The sequence below is a fragment of the Narcine bancroftii genome, chromosome 2, assembly GCF_036971445.1.
Source record: "Narcine bancroftii isolate sNarBan1 chromosome 2, sNarBan1.hap1, whole genome shotgun sequence".
NCBI lineage: Eukaryota > Metazoa > Chordata > Chondrichthyes > Torpediniformes > Narcinidae > Narcine > Narcine bancroftii.
In genome coordinates this window covers 154,999,030-155,014,134 of record NC_091470.1, presented here as the reverse complement: position 1 = coordinate 155,014,134, position 15,105 = coordinate 154,999,030, and the positions used below count along the sequence as shown (strand labels likewise).

Sequence of the window (15,105 nt, the reverse complement as noted above, 5' to 3'; positions counted from 1 at the left end):
CAAATGATGGTATGAGGCCATGGTTTTAACCAATGGGTGCATAACGGACCCAATCTCAGTGCAGAATGGTATCAAGGCTACACCATCGTCCCAACACTTTATTCAATTTTTTTTACTCCTTTGCAATGCATTATCTTTATCTTCCTACCAGAGTGGAGGCCATCTGCAGAGTTAATGGGAATCAAGGTCTCTGTAGCCAAACTTTAGATGATGCTTGCATGTGCCAAGCTCCAAATCAGAGGTGAAATGATCAAGAACAGAGAGGAAGTCCTGCACACTGGAATGAGCACTTTGGAGACCTCTACAATTGCTGTCACCTCCCTCCAGCTGCAAGACATCATGAACCAACTTTCTATTTCTTTCATCAGGATTTTAATGAGTGGTTGAATTAGAGATTAGTATGTTCTGGTTACACTTAACATCTCACTCACAACTGTTTTGATCTGACATGGTCTAATATCAAGACTCGTAATTTATGAAAGCTGATCACAGAATGATTTGAGAAACAGTTGAAGATTAAAGAGGTGCTATTTCTTCTAATGAGTCAGGATGAAATGTCTGCCAACAGTTAACAACTACTGCCTTTGTTAAACTCCCCTGTGCTGGAGTGTATCCATCAGTGCCAGAATTTGCCAGATTATGGTGGATCACATCAAACCGGATACCATTGTGGTCTACTTCACTTTGGAAACATGTAAATTCTGATCTGATCCACTTCTCCCATCATGCTCCCTTCAATGCAGATTTAATGGGGTGATGCCTGAGCCTGTGTTAGGCGGCCCTGTTCTTGTCCTGCCTGCCTTCTGAAAAACTGGGAGATTAGGAAGCAGGAATTGCCTACTTGTCTGATGCTTTGGAACATTTTGTCTCATTAAGGAAGGAGCTACAAACTGAAATCAAGCATCTTTAAATAATTAATTTTGGCATGATCCACAGCATTTCATCAATTCCTCACTTTGAAGGGCACAACTGACCTTATGTAGCTAAGGAGTGCCATCACAGAAAGAAACAGAAATGGGGTGAGTGAGGGAAACCTTTTGGGAAGAGGGAGCTGAGGCTGACTCTGCATTTATTCCTCATCCCCAATTTCCCTTGGAAAGGTATTTGGGAGCTGCCTTCACCAACCACTTCATTCCTTTTACTGAAGACTTTGCAGGGGTACAGTTGAGCAGGAAGTTCCAGGATTTCATTGATAAAATTGCAGGGATAGTATGTTGTGTGAGAACTTACAAATCTGGTCAATGGTAACTCCAGAATGTTAAATCTGGGGTACTCAGTGACAGCAGAAGTAGGCGGTGAGGTCTACCGTTGGAAGTGGTCAAAGCCTGGTGCTTGTGAGCTGTGAATGTTCCTTGCTGTTATCAGGTATCAGTCATAGCATGAACTTGCCTAGACCTTGCATGCAGCATGGAGAACTACATATTCTGAGATATTGTGAATTGCAATTATGAGCAAATATCTCCAGTACCACCTCAGCCCCTTGTACCTGGTTCCTGTGCTCTTCCCCATATTCCTACATACACCCCTCCCACCATATCCCTTCCTCCATTGTTCCCATCAGGTTGTCATCCTCCCTTTTATGGCCTCATCTATCTCCTTTAGCAATGGTCTCCACCTTCACCCTCCCCTCCTGACTTCATCTTATGTATCCAAACCCCTTTTTTTGTCTTCCATCTATCACTGTCTCCCTACTCTACTCCACGTCTAAGCCTCTCTATCACCCACAGATCCCTCCCTATTACTTTAACATGCCACGATTCCTTTTCCCTTCTCAGTCCTAAAGCAGGATTTTGATCCAAAGCATTGACTGTCCATTTCCCCTCATCTATATCGCTGACTCAATGATCTCCTGCAACAAATAGATTCATTTTGCTCTCGATTTCTGGTTGGGTGATGCCAGAATGGTGATCTTGCTTTCAACATCCTGAAGAACAAGAGCTTGTGGTGGATTTTAGGATGTGGAGGCAGAGGAACATTGATGGGACAGAGGTGGAGAGGGTTGGTACCTTCAAGATCCTGAGTGTCTGTATATCGGAAGACCTCTCCTGGTACCAGCACATCGAGTCAACCGTGAAGAAGGCTGCTACTTTTTAAGAAATTTGAGGAGATTTTGCATGTTGTCGAATACTCTTATCAAACTTGCACAGGAGGAAAGTATACTATCTGGTTGCATCAGAGCTGGTTTGGGGAATTCAGGTGCCCAGGAATGCTGAAGGCTGCAGAAGGTGGCAAACTTAGCCAAGTCCATCACAGGCTCTGACCTCTCATCCACTGAGGCGCTTCCTAAATCAGGCAGCGTTAAGAACCCTCATTACTCTGGTCACAACCCCTTCTCAAATGCTACCTTTGGGAAGAAGATAGAGAAGGCTGAAGACCAGACCCCTTGTTACCTGGTTCCTTTGCTCTTCTCTACATTCCCACCCTATCCCTTCCTCCACTGTTCCCATCAAGTTGCCATGCTCCCTTGTATGGCTTACCTACCTCTTTCAGCAGCTCTCTTCACCTTCATCATTCTCTCTGCTCTCCTGCTCCATCTGATGTATTCAAATCCCTTTTTTGCCTAGGTTCAAGGACAGCTTTTATTTTCCCCAGGATCTTTTACACTAACCATAAATTACCTCAGTACCACAAAAAGGCACTGTTAGAATACCATTTTTTTCTTGTACGACGGTAACTTCAAATATTTTTATTTTATCTATTTCTGTACGCTAATTTAATGTATACTATTTTAGTTTTTCTTTTACTAAGTAGCTAGTTAGTTGCAAGTTAAATTTTTGCTACAAATGTACATTGTACAATGTATATGACAATAAATAATGACTGTTATTTTCACCGTCGGTCTCTTGTGTCCCCAGTTCCAAGTCATGCTGGGTATCCCCTGGATGTGTGACCTGGACTGTGTGGCTAACCTGGGGTCATTCCAAGCGGCCTGGCTTGTGGTGGGTATCCTTGATGGTCCTGGAGTAACTTATTAGCTGACCCTGGGCTTGCTAGAGTGTCCTTGAATTGTTCTGAAAGAAACTGCTGCAGATCCTGTTTTTCTTTGCTCTGTTACTTTCTGCTTATTGCAGGAACCTAACCTGGGAGAGCACGGTTGCATTGGGTGACTCCATGGCGGTGGAGGGCAGCAACCAGCTGGTCTCTTCCTGAAACGTGGCCTCTTCAATTCCCCACTCCCTCCACCCACAGACTCTGCCTGATCCACTGAAGTATTAAGCAACTCATGTTCGAAAGTTTGAAGACGCTGTGATTGTAGTAAAAGCACACAGAAATGCTGGAGGATCTCAGCTGGTCTCACAGCGTCCATAGAAGTTTCCGACGTTTCAGGCTGAGCCCAACTTTTCGGAATAAGCAGGAACACGTCAGCATAAAGACTAAAGCTGGGGGAGGAATCCAGACCCGCAAAAAGCGTTAATTGGATATGATGAGAGGAGAGAATTGATTTCTGGGATCTGGGGGAAAGGTGACAAGGTGGGGGTTAACTGAAACTGGAGAAGTCGCTGTTAATGCCATCCTGTTGGAGGGTCCCCAGACATGAAGATGAGGCGTTCCTGCAATGTGCAGATGGTCTCTGTCTGGCAGTGCAAGGGACCATGGACAGACATGTCAGCAAGCGAATGGGGCAGGGAACTGAAGTGGGGATTGCCACTGGGAGATCCGCTCGATTGCGGGCGGAGCCGAGCTGCGCCCATTCTTTACAGACCACGACTGGATGCAGCAATTCTAATTTTTTTTCTCCCACCAGATTCCAGCACCTCCGGTAGTGAAAAACAATCTGCAGGGGGAACTCAGCGGGTCACGCAGTCAAGAATCTCGGCTCGAAAACGTCTCCCACAGGCACGGAGGCTGCAGTGGGCTTCGGATCCCAGCAGCCGCAGTTCCCTGCTTGCAGTCCTGGGTCCCGCAGGGGTTTCCAGTTCCCCTCGGGCTCTGCTTCCTTTCAGCGGCGTCACCCAACACTGAGTCATTTGACGTTGGATTTCCGAGCAGAGCGAACAGTTCCGCGCTGCCAGCGCCACTCGAACCCAGCATCCCAGCGCCCCCGGTGCCGTCCACGGCCCCTTCTTCTCTGGACGAACATGATCTTCCGACACCTTCTCTGCCTGTTGGCGGCAGCGCTGGCCGGGGTCGCAGCTCACCAGGTAGGTGTCTTTGAGCGAAGTTGGCAGCGAATGTAGGGGGGGGAGGGGAGAGCGAACAGCGGGGTCGAGGTAGCAGGAATAAAGTTAAGATGGTGAAATTAGACAGACAAGCCAATTAACGAGAACATTTAAGAGAGAGAGGGAGAGAAAGAGTGAAAGACTCAGAGAACGGTCTTTTGAAAACTTCAGAAATATTACATGATTAAATTGTTTTGACACAGACTGAAAAAAATCAGCGGATGGGGTGGGGGGGGGAATGAAATGCTTTGACATCAGGATGTTGCATCAAGGAATGTTTTCGCGTAAGAGCTGATGTCGTATATGGTTAACAGTGATGTCCTCTTCCTGCACTGTATCTTGACCAATATACACATGATGTTCCTGGTCAGTGTATTAAATCAGGCGTCCTGTGGTGTCTGCTGTCGTCTGTCCTGCATACTGACAGCACAGCCTCTCGTCCTGTTTGCTCTCCTGTACATTCTACACTGTACACCGTCCAGTACATTGTGGGCACTGTATTCTGAACTGTTTACACTATATCCTACCTGTGCATTGACTGCACTGTAACACTGATCTAAAAGAAAAGTGAGGATTGTGAGAAATGAGTAACACTCATCTAAAAGAAAAGTGAGGATTGTGAGAGATGAGTAAAACTGATATAAAAATATGAAGATGAGGAAAACAGTATAGATATATGTGTAATACCCACACTCCTGTTCGGCTCCGAATCATGGGTCCTCTACCGGCATCACCTACGTCTCCTAGAACGCTTCCACCAGCGTTGTCTCCGCTCCATCCTCAACATTCATTGGAGCGCTTTCATCCCTAACGTCGAAGTACTCGAGATGGCAGACGTCGACAGCATCGAGTCCACGCTGCTGAAGATCCAGCTGCGCTGGGTGGGTCACGTCTCCAGAATGGAGGACCATCGCCTTCCCAAGATCGTGTTATATGGCGAGCTCTCCACTGGCCACTGTGACAGAGGTGCACCAAAGAAAAGGTACAAGGACTGCCTAAAGAAGTCTCTTGGTGCCTGCCACATTGACCACCGCCAGTGGGCTGATGTCGCCTCAAACCGTGCATCTTGGCGCCTCACAGTTTGGCGGGCAGCAACCTCCTTTGAAGAAGACCGCAGAGCCCACCTCACTGACAAAAGGCAAAGGAGGAAAAACCCAACACCCAACCCCAACCAACCAATTTTCCCCTGCATCCGCTGCAACCGTGTCTGCCTGTCCCGCATCGGACTTGTCAGCCACAAACGAGCCTGCAGCTGACGTGGACATTTACCCCCTCCTTAAATCTTCGTCCGCGAAGCCAAGCCAAAGAAAGATAAACATTGGCCTGTATACAATCTGTCCTATCTGCACTGTATCCTACCCTGTACATTGCCTATGCTGTGCACTATGTGAACTGTACCATGTGTTATGCTGTCTGTGCTGTTCTGAACACTGTCCGCATTGAACCTTGTTTGAAATGCAGTCTGTTCTGTACACTATCTATGTTGTACCTTTGCTGTAAGTATCGATGCTGCTGTTCTTTTGCCCCTACCCGGTCTGCAATGTTCTTTGTTGACCTGCTCTGTATGTTGTCTGTGCTATACTCTGTTCTTCTATGCTGTTCCCTGTATACTGTTTGTAGTGCACTGCATTCTCTCTTGTATACTGCCGATACTGCAGCTCCTGTAAGACATCTATGCTGTACCCTGTCCTGTACAGCATCTATGCTGTACCCTGTATACTGTCTGTACTGCATTCTCTCCTGTATACTGTCAGTACCATACCTTGTCCTTATGCCGCACCCTGTTTGGCAGAGAACTTAATGCCACCTGCATTATATCCTACCCTAACCCAATATGGAGTTTGCTGTTTTTATTTGTTTTATTCCGAGTGTGAGTTTAATTAGCAAGATGAGCATTTCATTTTAATGCCTAATTGTCTCTGGTTGGTGGTGTTGAACTGTTGTATAATATATTTTCATAGAAGTACAAAGTACAGATGCACCAAAATTCTTATTTCCTGCAGTCTCACAGGAATGTAAGATACATTTATCACAGATGTATAAATTAAATTACCATATTGCTCTATTATACAGAAAATAAGTTAATACAATTTTAAAAGGAAAGATAAATAAATATCTGCAGATAGTTGCAAGAATCATGATGTTTCAATAGTACAAACGAATGAATTGGTGGTCCTGGAGTAATTTAGGGCTAGAGTATTTTGGGGAAGTTCAAGATCCTGATTTCTATTGGGGAAATAAAAACTGTTCTTGAGCCTAGAGGTACAGGACCTTCTGCCTGAAAGGAGTTGCTGCAAGAAGAGATTATGACAGGGTGATGGAGATCCTTTATGATGTTGGCTGCCTTCTTGAGAGAATGCTTGACATGAATGTCTTCAATGGATGGGAAGTCAATGCCTGTGATGGATGTGACTCGGTTTGCTACCTTTTGCAGCCTTCTGCATTCCTTTGCACTTAAGGTTCTGTTACAGCCTGTAATAAATCAGGATATTTTTTGAAAATAGACTTGACGTCATGCCAAATCTCCTCAGACATTTTAGAGAGGATAGGCATTTGTGCCCTTTTATGGTTGCCTCAAAGTGCTGGCTCCAAGAGAGCTCCTCTAAAATGTGGATGGTCATGGACTTGAAGGTATTAACCACTGTTCCCTCTAAGCAACCAGCACACAAAGGAAATTAACATGCGCAGAATAGGTTAGTTACCTAAAATAATGTAGTAGTTAATAATTATATTTATTGAAAATAATCTCTCAGTTACCTGTTTCTGTTAACTAGTTCATCAGTTAAACAAATAGTTAATCATACTTGCAGTATATTAAAACATGCCAATACAGTTTTATTCACTATGAGAGATAGGCTTTGCCAAAATTATCTTGAAACAATTTCATGTTTACATTTGCACAAGCATTCACTATCCACATACTTTTGTCGTAGGAAAACATAAGATTTTTGTGCACATTGACTACTAAAAATTCGAGGGAACATTGGTACTAACCCTTTACTTCCATCTCAACAATGCACGTAGGTATACGGTCTCTCGGCCACTATTTCATAAACTCTACAATAAGCTCAACTCATCTGTGCCGACCAAATTGAGGATCTTGGCTGGTCCCATTTGCCTGCATAGGCTCCAAATCCTTCTCAGCCCTTCCTATCCATGTAATGTGTTTTGGATATTATCTTAAAGAGTATTTACAGGAAGATCAGATATTTAGTTGTTCCAGATATCGGCCTTGCTGACTGAGGGGGGGGGGGGGGGGTGAACAAAGAGATGGGAACACAATATTTAAGTACATTTTGAGACATATGGTGATGCTGAACTGGAATTTTCAATATGCAAATATTCTCTTTGTGGTTTGATACAGCGAGATGGGCTGCAACTGCTGGTCTTGTTAGAGACGCCTACTATCTGCAAGAAAAGGGCTTTCATTTATAGTGTTATAGCCATGATAACAGGCCACTCAGCCCAGTTACCTGTCTTACACATTCACCCCATATCTCTCCAAACTTTTCCAATCCATGTATCTGTCCAAATGTCTTTTAAACATGGTAATTTAAGTCATTTATTATTATCTGATTGAAAAGTATAACTTGATGGAACGGTATTCTCTAGTCCTCAGTGCAAAACATGCAGGTGCACAACCAGACAGTACACATATGGAGATATATAATACTTCTTTCTTTCTTCTTTGGCTTGGCTTCGTGGACGAAGATTTATGGAGGGGGTAAATATCCACGTCAGCTGCAGGCTCGTTTGTGGCTGACAAGTCCGATGCGGGACAGGCAGGCACAGTTGCAGGGGAAAATTGGTTGGTTGGGGTTGGGTGTTGGGTTTTTCCTCCTTTGTCTTTTGTCAGTGAGGTGGGCTCTGCGGGCTTCTTCAAAGGAGGTTGCTGCCCGCCGAACTGTGAGGCGCCAAGATGCACGGTTCGAGGCGATATCAGCCCACTGGCGGTGGTCAATGTGGCAGGCACCAAGAGATTTCTTTAGGCAGTCCTTGTACCTCTTCTTTGGTGCACCTCTGTCATGGTGGCCAGTGGAGAGCTCGCCATATAACACAATCTTGGGAAGGCGATGGTCCTCCATTCTGGAGACGTGAACCACCCAGCGCAGCTGGATCTTCAGCAGCGTGGTCTCGATGCTGTCGGCCTCTGCCATCTCGAGTACTTCGACATTAAGGATGAAGGCGCTCCAATGAATGTTGAGGATGGAGCGGAGACAACGCTGGTGGAAGTGTTCCAGGAGCCGTAGGTGATGCCGGTAGAGGACCCATGATTCGGAGCCGAACAGGAGTGTGGGTGTGACAACGGCTCTGTATACGCTTATCTTTGTGAGGTTTTTCAGTTGGTTGTTTTTCCAGACTCTTTTGTGTAGTCTTCCAAAGGCGCTATTTGCCTTGGTGAGTCTGTTGTCTATCTCGTTGTCGATCCTTGCATCTGATGAAATGGTGCAGCCGAGATAGGTAAACTGATTGATCGTTTTGAGTTTTGTGTGCCCGATGGAGATGTGGGGTGGCTGGTAGTCATGGTGGGGAGCTGGCTGATGGAGGACCTCAGTTTTCTTCAGGCTGACTTCCAGGCCAAACATTTTGGCAGTTTCCGCAAAACAGGACGTCAAGCGCTGAAGAGCTGGCTCTGAATGGGCAACTAAAGCGGCATCGTCTGCAAAGAGTAGTTCACTGACAAGTTTCTCTTGTGTCTTGGTGTGAGCTTGCAGGCGCCTCAGATTGAAGAGACTGCCATCCGTGCGGTACCGGATGTAAACAGCGTCTTCATTGTTTAGGTCTTTCATGGCTTGGTTCAGCATCATGCTGAAGAAGATTGAAAAGAGGGTTGGTGTGAGAACACAGCCTTGCTTCACGCCATTGTTAATGGAGAAGGGTTCAGAGAGCTCATTGCTGTATCAGACCTGACCTTGTTGGTTTTCGTGCAGTTGGATAACCATGTTGAGGAACTTTGGGGGGCATCCAATGCGCTCTAGTATTTGCCAAAGCCCTTTCCTGGTCACGGTGTCGAAGGCTTTGGTGAGGTCAACAAAGGTGATGTAGAGTCTTTTGTTTTGTTCTCTGCACTTTTCTTGGTGCTGTCTGAGGGCAAAGACCATGTCAGTAGTTCCTCTGTTTGCGCGAAAGCTGCACTGTGATTCTGGGAGAATATTCTCGGCGACACTAGGTATTATTCTATTTAGGAGAATCCTAGCGAAGATTTTGCCTGCAATGGAGAGCAGCGTGATTCCCCTGTAGTTTGAGCAGTCTGATTTCTCGCCTTTGTTTTTGTACAGGGTGATGATGATGGCATCACGAATGTCCTGAGGCAGTTTTCCTTGGTCCCAACAAAGCTTGAAAAACTCATGCAGTTTGACATGCAGAGTTTTGCCGCCAGCCTTCCAGACCTCTGGGGGGGATTCCATCCATACCTGATGCTTTGCCACTTTTCAGTTGTTCAATTGCCTTATATGTCTCATCCTGGGTGAGGACCTCATCCAGCTCTAGCCTTAGGGGCTGTTGAAGGAGCTGGTGCAGGGCGGAATCTTGGACTGAGCGGTTGTCACTGAAAACAGGACAAATATACAAGCATTAAAATCCCTAGTATCTGGCCTCTATGTGGATTGTTAAATGCTGGATAAGTGAATTTTCTGGTTGCTTGAACTAACGGCCAAATGGATCAATTTTAAATTTCCCTATTTTTTACCCATTTATTTTCTGCAATATTTTTTTGCCAATTTCTTGATGCTGCTGTGTGCTTAAATTCTGGATAACAGGGGTTTTACATATAAATAACATTTAGTAAATATTTTAGATGGTTAGTGTGAGCAGTTCCCACTTACCTGGCAGCTCTTCCCACAAACACACCACCCTCTTGTGTGAAAGATATAACCCCTCAAATTCCCTTTAAATCTTTGTCTCTCATCTTGAATCTGTGTCCCCAAGTTTTATACACCCCTACCCTAGACTGTGACCTTTCATGGTTTTATATACCTCTATAAGGTCACCAGAGGGTACACTTATCTTCATTGGAAGAGTCATTGAGTGCAAAAGTAAGGAAGTCCTGCGGCAGCGATATAAAACTTTGGTTAGGGTGCACTTGGAATACCATGTGCATTTCTGGTCGCCCTGTTACAGGCAGTATGTGGCGATTTTTGGAAAGGATACTCTCATCACAATCCTAATTCTTACTTTAAAAACGTGACAGATTCAGCTGTAATGCAGCATTGATGACAACCATTCTGTCCTTGAGTTCCAATATCCCCATATGCTGCTTTGTCATGAGACAGATTCCTCTTCCTTAACTTCAAAGACTGTTGAGCAAGATTTATAAATTTGGAATTAAGATGACTACACGTTTGTTAACCGGACATTGAATATCAACGGCAACTGCAATAGTAAGGTGATCTGGACTGGCAGAATATTCTGAGCAGTTCCTTTGACAGACAATTTACTGCCTTGTGTGCTTTACTTGTTCAAATGCTAACAACAGCAAGGGACAGCAGTACGTGCAGGAAGGAAATTGGTATTTATTAAGTCATGTTCAAACCTGCCGTGGGAGCCACCTCCTCTCACACGCTGGGGCCTTTTCTCTCTGCACTACATTTTCTGTTTATAAATAGTACTTTTTTTTTCCAGAGTTGAATGTTTAACTGTGCTCTTTCAGCTGATGACCCACCTTTGCTTTCAAACCTCACATATTTGTGCTGGAGTGCTAAATGACCCAGAACCAGTCAAGAGAAGACCGATGTGCAGCTCTAACATTTATTTTTGCCTTTTTTTTATTTATTCTGATGTCCATTCTTATATTTATGCTTGTGTTTTCTGTCTCAATATTCCACAAAAATACACTATCCAGGTCTTCATTCTTCCACAAAAATACACTAACTAGGTCTTCATTCTTCCACAAAAATACACTAATCAGGTCTTCAATCTTCCACAAAAATACACTAACCAGGTCTTCAATCTTCCACAAAAATACACTAACCAGATCTTCATTCTTCCACAAAAATATACTAACCAGGTCTTCAATCTTCCACAAAAACACACTAACCAGGTCTTCAATCTTTCACAAAAACACACTAACCAGGTTTCAATCTTCCACAAAAATACACTAACCAGGTCTTCAGTAAAGAGATTACTAATCTGTATCCTAACTGTTTTACAGATAGCACCATATTACAACCATTTGGCCTTGAAGAATTTATATGGAAAAGAAAGCAATCAAATAAATGCAATTTTTTCATCCTATTTCTTGACACTTTTTACTAGGAATTAAACCCATGATCTTAAAGCAGGAGTTACCTCTTTTTCATGTCCTTCAATCCTTTTTCTCCCCAGCTAGCTAGTTGGAGATTTTGTACATTTTCACCCAAATGCTTTTGCTTCTCCAAAGTTCCCTATCCTTTTCAATTAAGAAAATATGCTAATTTGATTTACTGGGATCCAAAGTAGATCTGCTTCCTTGTAATGAATTCCATGAACTATAGATTTGTTTTAACTTCTCCTTTTAACTTGTCTGTTACTTCTGCTGCCATCAACACAATCTATTGTCACCTAATTTAGTGCTGCCGCCCCTTCGATGTAAACAACCCCTTCATCTGACTCACCATGGGAGTCTTCTTGGTTTAACTGTTGAGAAATACATGCTTCTATTTCATTCCTGGTGTGTCTGATAGACCATATTAAGACCCACTGACTTGGCAAAGGTGAGGCAGAGAGGCTTGACAGGCAGTGCAGGTTAGGTTGTGAAATGGTGTACCCCTTTATTTGTACTAGACCTCTTTGTGCTCCCGATGCATGGATGTGAGTTTCTCACTGCAGCCCTGCATACTTCAATTTCATTTTCGGTAGTTATGGCCAGGATTTACCACACCAGTGAGGATGTTGTGCCTTTTCAAGGAGACTTTGTCAACATCCCTGAACCATTTTCCTCTCTATTCACCTTGTTAGCTCTTGCCGTGACATGGAGGCTTGTGTTGGACATGGCCATTGGAGTTGACAAAGTGACATGGGAAAATACACAGTTATTGGTTCAATTAGCCTATCAATGAATTTGAAGGATTTTGCGGAGGCAAAGTTGATGGTACCTATCAAGTGCATTGTGGTGTCTGTTTTAGTAGTTTATGTCTCAGAAGTGTGATGAAGAGCAGGAGTCACTGCTTCATAAACTTCAGATGCCCTCTTTTCCTCACTGACCAAAAGGTGAGGCTGCTGAACCATGTAACTGAAGTCTTCTTTTGATGTAAGCTGGCTCCCAAAATATGGGAGTTCTTTTCCAGAGTTATGTCATAGACCTGAATCATACAATGGGGGAAAGCACCTTTGCAGATATTTAGTCCAAGGTGCATTCTCAAGTGTTTCTGTGAATGTCAACAGTGACAAGCTCAGATTCTAACATGTGCATATGCAAATATTATGACTGCAGCTCGATGGTTAAATTTGGAGTGATCTTGTTTTTGGTTTGGAGGAAAGAAAGGTCGAATACTTTCTACTTTAAATGTCACTGAAGGCAGGGTTCAGCATTATGGAGAAAAAGATTAAGAAAAACAGATGGGCCAATGCTTGACATGGGTCCACTTTGAGGTTGAGATCACTCTGTTGAGATTGGGTCTGCTATGAACCTAATGGTCGAGATCATTTCTTGCATGGAGTTGAATCTCCGCCGTCTCTCTTTATCAAGGCCTTTGTGAATCACAATTGATCAGGTTAGTACTTCTTCCTGCATTCCATTTGTAGTGAAGGTTATGACCCTCGTGGCTCCTAGTTGACCAGAATCCACACTGCAATTCAGGGGGCGAGGTCTTCAGCCAGTGGCAGGATCCTGTGGAGGAGGAGCTTGATGATGAAGTCCCCTGTGGCAGACCACAAGGACACCACTCCACATTTACCACACTGATTCCTTACTTAATGGTGGTCATTATTTTAACATCTCTGAGGTCTCTAGCATCTTCATATTTTTCAGAGATTAGCTGGTGCATTTGAGTTAAAAAAAAAATCATTCAGAGTATGTGGGCTTCATAGGTGGAGCCAACATTTAACTTCCTGTCCCTGTTAGTCTTTGAGAAGGGGTGGTGAGCAGCCTTCCTGAACTGCTGCAGTCCTTGAGTGTGGCTACACCCATGGTGCTGCTAGGGAGGGATCTCCAGAATTTTCACCCAGAGACGGTGAAAGAATAGTGATGTATTTCCATGTGAGGATGGTGTGTGACTTGCAGAGAACTTCCAGGTGATGGTAATAGCCATGTCTTTGCCTCCCTTGACTATTCCCCTCTGGATGCACACTCTTTTCTGTCCTCCTGTCTCCCAGAAGATACACGAGTTGGAAAATGCATCACCGGTTTATCAGACTATTGAATGAGTAAAATAATGCTGCCCTTTGTGATAGTACAGACCTATCACCAATGTATATAGTTACAGTATCTAGAGTATGTAATGACTGTGCTTACAGCGATTGGCTGAGAGCTTAGCCACGCCTACTGTCTGGGCCTTAAAGGGTTGTGTCCCTAGCCAGGTCGGATCATTCCGGACTGGTCAGCCACCTCTGAAGAGCTCCTGTCTTTTGCTAATAAAAGCCTTGGTTTGGATCAACAAGTCTTTGGTTCTTTCAATGAGCTCTACACCCTTGCACTGTTTTATTCAAGTATAGATTGACTTGGTTGAACAACATGTAAAACAAAGTTTTTTTTGCTGTATTTCTATGCATATGACAATAAAAACCAAGGTGATGGGTTTGGAAGGTGCTATGTAAAGATCATTGGTGAGTTGCTGTAGTGCATCATTAACACCATAAGATGGAGCAGAATTCAACCATTCAGCCCATTGAGTTTACACTGTCATTCAAATCATGGCTGATGTATTTCTCCTTTTGACCCCATTTTCCTACCCATAACCTTTAATGTCTCTATGAATCAAGAACCTATCAACTTCAGCTTTAAATATACCAAATGACTTGGAATCCACAGCTGTCTGTGGCAACAAAATCTAAAGATTCACAACTCTCTGACTGAGGAAACCTCTCCTCATTGTTCTTCTAAAGGACACCCTTTTATTTTGAATTTGTACCCTCTGGTCCAAGACTCTCCCACGACTGGAAACTTCTCCATGACCACTCTATTTAGCCCTTTCCAAATGTGGTTATGTTTCATCCTTCTAAACACCAGAGAGCATATCAAACCCTCTTCATATGTAAACCCTCTTATCCCCGGGATCATTCTCGTCAACCTCTGGACCCTCTCTGACACCAGGACATCCTTCTTTAGACATGGGATCCATTGCAATATTCCAAATGTGGTCTGATTAGCATTACATCCTTGTTTTTATATTCTAGTCCTCTTGAAATGAATACTAACATTGCCTATGCCTTCCTTATTTCTGACTCACCCTGCAAGTTCGGGAATCCTGAATGTTGGACCTCTGCTCTCTAAATTCTCTCCCACTTTAGAACCTAGTTTACTTCTTTATTCCTTCTTCCAAAGTGCATGACAATACACTTCCCTACGTTGTATTCCATCTGCTATTTCTTTACCTGTTCTCCCAACCAATTCAAGTCCCTTTGCAGTCTCCCTAGTTCTTCAACACTACCTGCCCTCCATCTATTCCACATTATCCACAAACATGGTCTCAAAACCACCAATTATATCAACTAAATAATTCACATATAATGTGAAAAGTCACAGACCAAACACCAATCTCTGTGGAACACTACTATTCACTGATAGCTGCCAGAAAAGACCACCTTAAATCCTACTCTGCCTTCTACCAGTTAGCCAATCTTCCATCCATGCATAATCAAAGCCTTTACTGTTTAATTCCATCCATGCCAGTACCTTTCCCACAGTACAATGTGCTCCTATCTTTGACACTTTGTCAAAGGCCTCTTGAAAATCCAAGTAAACCACATTCACTGACTCTCCTTTGTCTGTCCTGCTCATCGCTTCCTCAAGGAACTCCTACTGATTTGT

General features: G+C 43.8%; 1 protein-coding gene across 2 annotated transcripts in view; it reads left to right on the top strand.

Moving 5' to 3' along the window:
- Positions 1 to 3,657: 3,657 nt before the first annotated feature.
- LOC138754428 (tumor necrosis factor receptor superfamily member 1B-like) overlaps positions 3,658 to 15,105 on the top strand; it is a 55,050-nt gene continuing 43,602 nt past the window's right edge. Inside the window, exon 1 of one of the 2 annotated variants that reach the window (XM_069918690.1) lies at positions 3,658 to 4,142. In XM_069918690.1, coding sequence (XP_069774791.1) covers positions 4,080 to 4,142 — 63 coding nt within the window. In that variant the 5' untranslated portion in view covers positions 3,658 to 4,079. The remainder of the gene's footprint in view (positions 4,143 to 15,105) is intronic. The other variant, XM_069918689.1, reaches the window with a different exon arrangement.